Source organism: Diabrotica undecimpunctata, chromosome 2 (assembly GCF_040954645.1).
Source record: "Diabrotica undecimpunctata isolate CICGRU chromosome 2, icDiaUnde3, whole genome shotgun sequence".
Classification (NCBI taxonomy): Eukaryota; Metazoa; Arthropoda; class Insecta; order Coleoptera; family Chrysomelidae; genus Diabrotica; species Diabrotica undecimpunctata.
The window spans coordinates 170,489,700-170,502,173 of record NC_092804.1 but is presented as its reverse complement, the minus strand read 5'-3'; the positions used below and the strand labels follow the sequence as shown (position 1 = coordinate 170,502,173).

General features: G+C 31.6%; 1 protein-coding gene across 2 annotated transcripts in view; it reads left to right on the top strand.

Moving 5' to 3' along the window:
* cact (NF-kappa-B inhibitor cactus) overlaps positions 1–12,474 on the top strand; it is an 83,249-nt gene that overhangs the window by 45,833 nt on the left and 24,942 nt on the right. For both annotated transcript variants that reach the window (XR_011950123.1, XM_072523997.1), the window contains exon 2: positions 8,653–9,049. Coding sequence is in view for 1 of the 2 variants with exons in the window: in XM_072523997.1 (XP_072380098.1) it covers positions 8,653–9,049 (397 nt within the window). In the remaining variant the exon portion in view is untranslated. The remainder of the gene's footprint in view (positions 1–8,652; positions 9,050–12,474) is intronic.

Sequence of the window (12,474 nt, the reverse complement as noted above, 5' to 3'; positions counted from 1 at the left end):
GATTTTTTTGAAACTTTAATTTCGTTTGAAATAACGTTTGATTTGTATCAACGGTACCAAATCCCTTTCTTCATTTTTTTTTTCTGTGAACTAAATCTTTTTTTGGGACATTTTAATAATTTAAAAATTCTTCTTTGCCAACCTCAAATACGCTAAGTTTGTTTTTCTGTAAATTGCTTTAATAAAATTTGTCCAGTCGTGTTTCACCTCGATTTCCATGGCAGTTTTTCTTTTATCCTTTCAATGGATGGATGTATCGTATCGGCCTCCATATGGGTGTGCCCTGGCTTCATAAAGTAGTGGTTTATCAAATAATGAGTTTGTGTCTGGTAGCTCCTTTAATATTCTGCGGAACATTGTAGCAACATAAATGTTTCTATTCTACCCAGAACATGAACCGCTATAGAAATTAAGAGTTTGAATGTCTTTTGAAGAAATATCCTTCATTGCCAATATGATCTGTTTTATAAAGAGGATTGTAGACACACAGTTGTCTTTGTAAAACGATACACCATTTCTCAAGAAGGGGGTCGGTAAACATTCTTCCAAATCAAATGAAACAGTCACATAACTTGAATATAATTTACTTCTTTTTTATCTTTCTTCTTATTTTCATAGCAGCTTTGAGCTATTTCCAAATCGTTATTTAAATCTTGTTCTATTGTAATCTTTTCGTCTAGCTCATTTTCTGTAAGGTTTGTGTTATTATAATAGGACTTAAGGTGAAGATTTAATCGATCACACTTCGCACATGTATCATTTGCAGGATGATGAAAAGCAAGATTAAATTCTACATTAAATATTTTTCTGTACTGAAATTCTTTGAACTGTACTTTCATTTCTCTGCAGTTTTCAGTATAAAGTCCATACATACTTGAAATATTCAAATCGGGGCTAAGATAATGCCTAGAAGATTTTTCACGAGAATAGTGGCTGATATATGCTGGAAAACTTCTTATGTGATCGCGAACAATATCTTTCAAATATTCAGCAATTTTGGGTTGGTTTTTATGCATTCCTCTTCCATCTGGTGGACATACCCCACCATGGGCCCTTTTTTTCCTCTACAATCACTCTTATCTTTTTAATAAAAATGTCATAGGAGCTTAAATACATGCTTTGACAAACTTCTGTTCGATTTCCGGTAGAATCTTTTAAAAAATGTTTCCTAGAAAAAGATCTTCTGCTTTCCATTTTTTCTGGTGACAGCCTTTGCCTATCGTTGAGTTTTTCTTCAACACTTTCCGCTAACACTTGATCTTAAGCGTGTCTACTTAATTGGTAAAATCGCAAAAATATATTTTAGCGTTATCTAAAAAAAAATTATTTAGACTGTATTTAGTCTTGTCATAATACTTTCGCCTACAGTGCCATATTGACTGTAATACTTTAGCTTTCTTTACCTCCCTCTTTTTAGTTTTATATTCCTCGCCTTTACGTTTTTGTTCCTGTGTTTTAAGTTGCTTCCAATCTTGAAAATGTTTTACTCGTTTCGTTGATTTATTTTTTTCCATTGTTCCAAAGAAAGCAAAAGGGAACCAGATAATCAGATTAGATCTATCCAAAATGAAAATAATAAAATAAAATAAATGAATAAATGAAAATAAATTCATGAAAAGGTTGTCAAAAAGCAATGAAAAAAGTACTTTGACAGTTTATTGAATGAAGAATTTGGCAGAAAACCAGTACAGCTAATGAAGACAGTAACAGCAATGGTCATTAAAATAAAAAATGAGGAAGTTGCTCAACTACTTCAAAAAATAGAGAAAGCAGTTCAAGATTATAAGACGTCGTCTTTTAGACTTATTTGAATTTTGTCAAGATTTTTATATACGTAAGTTAAGCAAATTATTTAGTATTTTTTGGTATGCTACACATGATAATGTTGTGATAATCTTGCGAAAATGAAATTTTTAAATATGTACACCTGAAACAAATTGACCTTCCGTTGACGACATTGAACCCACATATCTCTAATAAATAAAACGTTATCTCTGAACGATACAAATTCATATTTTCAACTTTTTAACTTATTATGATACCTTGGGGTTTTTCTACGTTGCGCATCTAATCAGGTAAATACATAATCCCGCACCAAATTGTAATATGGTATTGATTCTTTTAATGAACAGAAAAACCGTTTTGAGTTATGTCCCAATTAGTTTATTTAAATATGATATAATGACGATAAAAAGTTGCATTTTAATTTTGTAAATATATATACTTACATTTACTTTAAACAAACATATCGTCTTCTTCTTTAAGTACTGTTTTCATCACTAAATAGAGGGTTCAGAATAGAAGTGAACCAAGTCCACTTCATCTACATTTTGAGCTACAGAGGTTTAAAATTAAAGGTCATAACAAAATTACCCGTTTTTAAAAGTATATATTCAATTTAAGGTCAAGGAGTAACTTAGACATTTACATTGCTTTTATTGGCCAAATTTGATGAAATAACTCCAAAAAATGGAAAAAAGTGGACTTGGTTCAAATGTATTCTGAAGAATGTTAAAAAGATAATGAACCAACTCCGAGAGACTTTATTTTTACATCTAATTAGAGATAATATTATAAATATTAAAGCAAAATATCACTTCTTAGGTGAAAGGAAAAGTTAATTGACATAAAAAACGAATCGCCTCCGTCGGTATAATTTCCTTAAGTCGCTTCGTTGTCCTGAGTTTGACGAGTTGGCTGATTCCCTGGAAGGTTTCTAAAGTATCCATGTTGAATAAGGGGCATGTAAGGTAGCATAGACCACACGTGCTCCTTTTTCTGAAATTCATTTATCTTCTGGTTGGGTAAGCTGGTCCTGCTGTACAGTCAACAAGGTTTGCATTTCCACGGATCTTCCATGCCGTGTTTTACTTGTCTTTTTCGAGATGTCCAAGTTTCGAAAACTCTAAATTTCACTGAAAGATTCATTTATTTTTATTTGGAAAAGTGCTCATTTTTTAAATCTCAACCAACTTATCTTAAGCCAATTGATTTGCCTACCTTCACTGTCCTTTTTCTTGTTTGTGATTGAATCTTCGAGTGATTTTTTGCTCGAAAACTCTTCTCGTTGTAGTTTTACAACTTTAAACTGAGGCTTTTTTACTTTTGCAATTTTGATGATGTTGTACCAGTCATCAGGCACACTGATGGTCCTATGTTTCTTGGCTGCTCTCCCTATTATCCCAAATTCATTATCATTGGGAAGGAATGAGTGGTCTGGTATCATAAATTTGAAATAAATTGTTTCCACATCCAATAGAGGGTCTTGAACAAGTTTCAGTAGAGTAAGGCTAATTTTTATATCCTATTTTGTCCAGTGCATGAGTCAGAAAACATAACAACGTGTTAGAATTTCCTAGCATGTTCATACAAATGTTTCCTAAGGCATGAAACTAGATCTTCAGAACCCCTTCCACCATTAGTCTCATCCCAAACGTGCATATAGGCAGTGTTATTATTAAAACAATGTATGATAAAGTTTTAGATATAAAGATTTCTTTTATAGTAGACTGTTAAAGTTGTTAGTTTGGGAAAAGGTAATGCCTTTTGAAGGTCAAATGTGCAAACATACTTATCCTGCGAGCATTCTGCAGCATATTTTTTTAGTTCTGCGCGCTTGTTCTGCTCTCCTTAAGCGCAGTTCTCTTTCCGTCTTTAAGTCGGCTATCTTTTTCTCATCAGTTCCAGCACAAAATTTTTGAAATAACTCGTCAAAGTTGCTGCAAGAGTCCTTAGAAGGAGGTTTAAAGTGCGGCTTAAATTATTGGCTGAAAACTTGGTAGTAATATTTTTCTTTGACATGATTGCTGTTCTCACTTTCACATTTCTCTTTGAATAAATCATACATTTTTTTAATATTCAAATCTGGACCTATATATATATATTTATATATATATTTTGTATATATATATATATATATATATATATATATATATATATATATATATATTCAGTATATTTTGTTCTTATTGTCTTTTCTTGTATAGTTGCTTTGGTAGCAGGGAAATGACTTTATATGGTCCACAACATCTGAGTCGTCAATTTACGCGACACTGTTTTTCTCCTGATCCGTCTCTTGTCCGACGCCTACTGACAGTTAATGTCTTAACTAAGCCCCGCAAAAAACAGTTTTGTTTTGAATAATCTGCCAGTTTCTAAAATGAATTAAAAAATGATTTCTTCAACCATCCTCAACCAATTGTTTACATTTTTTAGGCAGGAGTAATTAATTCCTTCTTTACGGATCCCCGTTTTCGTCAATTCTTCACCGTTTTGATGAGTTAATTCTGAATAAACTATTTTAAATATTTAAATAGCATCTAGTAAGAATTCCTCTATCACTTCCCATACTTTGTTACACTTTCATACGTTTTGCGTTCTTTCCTTAATATTGAAACTATTTTGCTAGTTTTCTGGTGATTTACATTGCTTTGGATGGCCACGACTCTTGCTTTATTTGTATTTCCACAAGGAAAATGAATTATGACAAAAAAAATTTATTTAAAAATCCTTTACAAAAGGTATAATAATACAAATAGCCCTTTCGGGCTACATCACAGGGCGTTTTTGGAGTGACTATTTCATCATCAATGCTTTTTCCTGAAATAAGTATTACGACTTAAATTAAAACAAACGTGAAGGTTAAATTTTTACTAAAGTTAGAGCAAATATGGTTTAATACTTACTAGGTATACATGAGTAAAGCCACTAAGTATACTGGTAAAATCCTTTAAATATAGTTAAATTATATTTGTAGTTACATTGTTGTTGATAATATTCTAGGATGTTTAAGTTTTAGACTGAATTTACTTCCTAAACTAGGGTTGCTGGCCCTGAGACGAAGTGTCTACAGAGATCTTAGGTAGCAACTGATCAAAATGACGCTTTAGGACGGAAGTCTGAAGCAGCAGTCAATGTAACCGGAAGTATGTGTCTAAAAGTAACTACAACCAACATTGTGAATAATTGAATATGTTAAAATTTAATTACTTATTACAGTAGCAAACGTCAATTTTTTTTCTTTAAAGTGTAATCTACCCTGAAGGTATTATATGAAAATTGCAGATGAGTTATTGTTATAGATGGGATGAAGTTGGAGAAATGTTTTGATTGTAGGTAGGCAACCATCAATACATATATTTAATTAATCGATGGTGAACTGAAAAGTTAATTAAAGGTCATGTTTTGAGAATTTGGATGACAGATATGTGCAAGAAGATGTATTATTGACTATCAAATAATGAGTTGTTGACTAATGTATGTGTGAATTCAATAAATATGGATAGCGAGCAAACTAAATGATGCAATGTAATGTGGGTGGATTTATGAATGAATATATGAATTTATTTAAATATTACTGTAATGTTATATTACCTGAGTATGAATTATATTGTATGATTTAACTGTAGATAAATTCTGGAAAAATTGAATAAAAGATCAGGGTATTATTGGAGTTGTATACTGTAGTGCGGGAGGTTGCAGTTTAAGGTTCTAAGTTAATGAGTGTTAGAAAGATAGAGAGATGTTTACTGATAGATATGTGGATTCGTGAAATAGGAAAACCAACAACAATGATGGATGAAGGATGGCTCTATTTAGCTAAAAGGACAAGTTATGATTTTACATTGGTATTGTGAGTGAGAGTAATAACTGAAAAAGAACTGAGAACGTCAGAGCATCACAGAAACGTCACAAAATCATACGAAAAATATGTCAAGATAATAAAATAATAGAAATTATGGGGGGGTGATAATAATTAAAGCAGTTATGATGAAAATAGCATGGATGTTACTGTAATGTATAAAATAAATATAAATTATGTTATGTGATTGGACTTTAAATGAATACTAGAATGATCTTGGTGTATGAATGAATAAGGATGGATATGAATAAGAGTGTTAATATTATTGTCATGTGGTTATAAATTATTGTATACGGGATTAGAGGTATCAGATGTGAATATGCTTATGTAAAATTCAGAGATGAAGATATTGGGCATAAAGATCAAAGGTATGATTGAAGAGAAGTACTGAAAGGGGATGGAGGATAAGAGTATAACATATGGACAACGTAACATATACTTGTAGTCTACGTCATAGCTTACAAACAAGGGCTTCTAACAGATATTTGTGCTTAACTTAGAATAAATTAAAGTCAAATTTCTTTTAGTAATTGTTGAACCACAAAAATTCGTGTATATATAGGTATACAGATTACAAATTACAGATAAAAGGAGGAGGTATAAATTCCGAATAAAAAGTATTTTATACAGCAGTGTTTAAAATTATTAGCAATATCGTGACTGACCTCAATTTTTTTGCTCGTCAATGTATCTTAGTCAAGGAATTTCCTCTATATGTCAAATATTGGTTTAACCCAACAGAGATCTAATAATTTTGAAGATAGTAAAAAATGGAAATAAATATGTATTAGCAGATACCGTTATTCCGAAAATAATTTACATTACTGATAAAATAAAATAATGCGGTTACAAAAGAGCAAAAATTAGTTAATAGACACGTGTTTGAATAATTTTTAAAATCAGAAAATCCCGTAATTTAACGGTTATGCGTAATTTTGGAAATTTCAATTTGGTAAAGTGTTTATTATGTTTTTATTAATGTTGTAAGTTAATCAGAAACCTTTAATTGGTTTTTATACAATCACTTTATAAAGACTTTGCTTGTCATGACAACTAAAAGTTGACGATTAGTGAGTAAAGACGCTGCCATAAAATTTGATGATGAAATGTCGAAGATATTTACCAGACACCTAACTCAGTATCTGAAACAACAACCTATGAAACAAGATATAAATGATGAATGACAAAATTTAATAAGAGAAAAAGGAGATTATAAAAGCTAAAACAGAAGAGAATATATAGAAATTATATCGGAAGATAAGTCTTACTGCTTTTAATAATAAGTATTGCTGGAGTATATATTTCCCCCTTTCCTCAACAATAATTTTCATAAGATGCACCGCGGCAGACGGAATAACAAAAACACAATAGACCATATTCGGACCACTTCTTATTGGATGCCAGAATCAGAGCAAGAATTTCAAATGCGAAAAAGGAAAAGGGAATTATAAAACTTTTAGAAGATCTCCATGCAAAAGAAAGATATCAAAATTAATAGACGAGAGCTATAGAACACCCATTGGGACAGGTGTAAAAGAACATTAAGCAAGCGAGCAATAATTTCCACACCACGCAGCGGTTGATTCGATCACGAATTTGGACATACCACTAAATAACATAAAAGTACATATAAACATGAAGCAAAGAAAACTTGGCAATAACTTAAAAGAAACTAAAGAAAGGGAAAAAACAATTAAAACCATTGTTAATACAATGAAAATGAAAGTGTAAAAAGCATCTTTCTATAAAGAAAAAGTCTGAAATAACACCCCGACAGAACTTCCTTCAATAATGAAAGTAAGGGAGACAATCAAACGTCTCAAGAACAACAGGCCACCAGGAAACGATGCTATTCCTAGAGAGCTCTTAAGATACGAAGATAATATCCTTACAGATTATATATTCACTATAGATTATCCACTATACGAAAAATGGTATATCCACGGTAATATACACTATCAACACAATATACAAGATATTCTATAACATCGTATACAGTCGTCCAAATGTCCTACGTGAAAGAACTGTTTGGTGAATACCAAAAGTTGTTTTAGATCGGTTAGATCTACAAAAGGCCACTAACGAATACAATATTAATACTTTACACATTATTTTTTATCATGTCTATTTAAAGGTTAATGTCTGGAGTTTTTGAGAGGTTCTAAAACGCAAAATATATTTATTTAAAATTTATAAACATTCGAATCGCTTTTGAGGTGTAGTTGAACCCCAATTTTGCTATTTGAAATCAGTTCTGCTGTTAGAACTAAAATGAAATAGTTGTTCGTAATTTATCAAAAATTCATAAGCCCAACAACAAGTATAACGAGACATTTATGTGCTACCTACACATTAAACATGCATTTTTGGAAAATATTTGGTGTAGGTACATTACTTATTTTATTTATTAATATTGTTTTATGTAACTCTGGATAATCTGCACACACAACGGACGTTGTATATATTAAGGCTTTTTTTAATACCAAAAACATTAGTCGGGCTTTTTTATTTCTGTTTTTTAGTTGGAAGCAAACAAATCATTAAAAATTCCAAATTGATAGTCTAGCTTTCTCTAAAACAAAAAAACATTATTAATTTCTCTTTTGGAATTTCCTACCGATCCACAAAAACGTCGCTGTAGCATCCAATATAAGCAAAATTAATAATAAATTACAAAATTAGAAATTTTCCGTCCGAACCGGTACGTCACTGCATTAAGTGAACTGTCCGCATTGCGCATGACTAGGGAATCCCGAAAACATTCGCTTTTAGAACCCATGCGAATAGTTCCTTCAGTTAACGAGTGATTGTGAGAAAGTACAGTTCATTTAGCGAGCTACTTTTCGAATACGAATGATTTTTAACCGACTTTTATCTTGTGTTTGATTATTTAAGTGCTTTTTTACCCTAATATCGTGTCGTAACGAACGTTTATAAAGTGACAAACAGTTTTACCTTTAGCCACATTGAAAAAGAACTTACAAAAATGTCTAAGCAACAAAATTTTCCAGATACAAGTGCATCTGCCCACGAACACGAAGACAAAAAGGCTATTTACTACGAATCCTCCAAGACTGACAGCGGGTTCATATCGGGAGAAATATCCGAAGAAATCTTAGATTCGGGTTTAATCGAAGACGTTGACAAACCCCTCAATACCACAGCTTCTTTTACCGAGGAAGAGGAAAAGAAAGTTGAACCCATGCTTCTGGACAGTGGCGTGTGTCTTACGGAGAGCTTTTCCAAGATAAGCATAAAGGAAATTGAATCTGGAGTAAACGATCTAAATAATCCCAAAAAACCAACGGCATTAGTGGCACCTGTTGATTCCTTTACCAAAAAGCAGGTCAAACCCGTCGAGGCTATACCATGGAAAATCTACTACGAGCAAGATGAAGAAGGAGATACGTAAGTAGAATTTCTGTACTTTCCAAAGCTTTAAAATTAATTGTAATGTAATTAAAATGGCCTTTGTTTGGGTTCAAGAGGTTAGGCAACCGATTCGATATTAAGTGTTACTGTTTTATTCATAGGCGTAACACTAACCATTATTGGGATACATGCAAAATTAATACTAGTGGTACCTTCATAATTTTCACATTTTATATAATTTACCATCTTGATAAGGTTGAGTTTCATCCTGTATGGATAGGATGCAGTAACTATATGTATATGAGAGATGAGAGTACTTAATCTAAGATCCTTAATCCTTGAGTTTTCGAATAGATCTTTTGGTTTCTTTGATTACATAGTGTGTCAGTAATTTCCCAATATTCAAACACCGTATAATGTGATATTCGTTACTATGTATCTATCCTCTTTTCAGTATCTTTCCAGTACGTCAATTTTAGCTGCTCTTAATTGGAAATTTATACAGTAAACAATTGTTATACATACTGGTTTTTTTATTCTTTTGTCAGTAAATATCATCTTATTTTATCTGTCTTTAGGGAAGTACAGAAACATGTGTATCTGAGGTCGTTTCATTATTTTTAAATTTATGCATATCAAATATTATCTGTAGCTTGATATCACCGCGTGGTATACCAGCCCAAGTTCCCTTCGCCGTACATATTTTTGTGTTTTCCCATTCGGAATGTGAGATTCCTGCTTTTGATTGTAAATTCCCACGTGCGACATCATATTTCTAGCAATTCTGGGTTGTGTTAATACTTCCAGCGATTATTTATATATTGTGGTTTAGGTTGACGAATGCCGTGGTTTGATTAATACCCGCCAATATTATTTTATTTAATCCATGACTCACAACAATACCCAAAATACTTAAGTATTTCTTTGGTGAGTTAGGGTATGATTTATGTCGTAGTTCCCGGGACTTCCTTTGAATTTGTGTTAACGGATTTTACCTAGTCTTGCTGGAATTCATTAGAAACTCATGATGTATAATGATGACCCTTGTCTATAACAATGACTTAAACTATTTGTTACTGAATTTCTTTTGTATTTTGAATCTTTTTCTTTCTAATAGCATTGGGATTATTTCTTTTGTTTATAAATTTTCATTTTACCTGTAGCTGTCTCAGGTAGTTAAATTTTGTTCCTCTTTTGTTTGATATAAACATTTTTATCTGCATCATTATTGATTTTTAATGATACCTGTTTCGATAAGAGCCGTTGTGAAAAGCTGATATTTGTGGAACAGCCTGGACTAGTCCCTAATTTCATCCATTATGTTAGGAATATTTTATAGTGCTTATCAAAAAAGTTTAGTGAACTTTGTTTGTTGACAAGTTGACCTTAACATTAATGCCTATTGGAGAATAACGAGTGGAAATTTTAATTAGTTTTGTTTAATAATAGAAATCGGTTAATAAGTGTTTTTTGGAACTGTTTTTTTTTTGTTAATTTATGGTTAGGGAGTCACAATAGTTGCTTAATTTAGCCATTGTATAGTTCTTGGTATATTGGAGAGTGTTCTCTACCTGTTGTGTTCTTTTTTTGGTACCTCTTTCAATATTTTCTTCAAGTAGTTCATACCTAATCTACTAAACCATCTTGCATGACAAAATAATTCGAAAAACTTATAACAAAAGTGGGGATACTGAGTAGTCGCTCAGTATGACATAGTCTATGACACATGCCATTAGTGTTAGGGAACATAGCACAGAGACGAAAAGACAACAATACTGTTAACGAGCCAGGATAAGTGAATAACTTTTAAGCACATGTTCTAATATCTCGGGCATCTTGGAGAAATACTTAAGTTTTTTTCTTCGAGTTTGTTTAGTTTTGGGTGAATTGTATTTCTCTATATTATCTTTTATTAAATTAGGATATATAGACGAGTTTCATTTGAAGTAGAATTAAATGTGAGATCAGTTTCTACCGCCATACGTTTTGCCTTAAAAAAATTCGATAATATTCATTTAATATGTCTAATCCATGTATTTATGATCTATCTTCTGATTGTTGTTTTATTTTCCTAAACAACTACATTGTTTTTGTAGATCTGCTGTAATTAGCAACTTTTTTCTTTTAATTACCAACCTGAATTTGGAAGATCAAACAATTTTAATTATTGAGTCTAGGTAATTTGTTACCTGTCCCGCTTTGACTAATTTGTTTGTGTCTACATCACAAAACAGCACATTCATCGTAATATTTACAATGATGTCTTAATTTGTTGTTTATGTCCATTCTGAAATTCCAAATTATATATAAAAAACCCACACATCAAATTCTTTGAAAAATCGTAGCACGAAAGTTTTGTTGAATCTTCAAATACCAGTAGAAGGGAGTCCCAGGAATTCCTAGGACTAGGACTTTGATCTATGTACTATGCCTAGTTTGTTGGGTCGTGGTTAATGCGGTTAGAGTGCTTTTGGTGGTTTTTATAATAGCAAAACTAATTTTTGTAATGCCAATTTCTTCCTGTAAACGAGGTAGACGACCCAGGCAAAAATTGCGTCTTCAAAGTCATCAGACAGAATTTTTTTTGTAACATATTAGGAAACGGTATATCTACAAAATGTTTCTATATGGCTTTGGAAGACATATTTAAAAACTTAAGAGAGCAAAGGTATTTACTTTAAAAACTTTAACGCAGAGAAAGAAGGTACAAATATTTATTTTCTAGGTCAGTCAGTTTAAAAGTCATGTCATCCCCTGCAATAAAAACTATGGTATAAAGCATCTTCAAATCGAAAATAGATGCTTATGATAACGGTTATTATCTTTTAATAACTTCCCTAAGCAGTAACAGATTACAAAATGTTTTTCTTTCTATTTTTTTTTTTGTTGTATAAATCTTGATTATATTTTGTACCAAACATGATTTTCTCACTAGTGTTTATCATATTAAATCTTCGACCGATCGGTTGTTGTGATTTCATTCTGTTGCCGAGAAATTCTTCATTTTAGTAAACCGATCACTTTCTTGTTAAATTCTGTTATTCAAGTTCTCCAATTCGGAAAAGACAATGATTCAGCTAACCTTGGACATATTTTAATAATTCTATCATTTCCGATTTTAAAGTTACTCTCTGACACTCATTATAAACCATTTGCAGTGGGATATACATAATCTCGTAGGTGAGGTCTCTCTCAAGTCCAGTTTTCTCACTTTTACCTTGAAGGATTGCATTTATTTTGGAGTGATCAACAAGTTATTTACAAGAAATAATATGCCACTGAAGGAAGTACTTTCGCACACGGTATTTAAGGTTATTTTTCGCTGAATTTCTTTCCCTATTAAGTACTTTAAGAAATAATGATTCATGTACTTAATAAGTTTCAAAATAGCATGGCCTATTCATACATGCAAGATATTTCTTTATAAATAACACCATCTAACGCCTCTTAAAAATATGTAA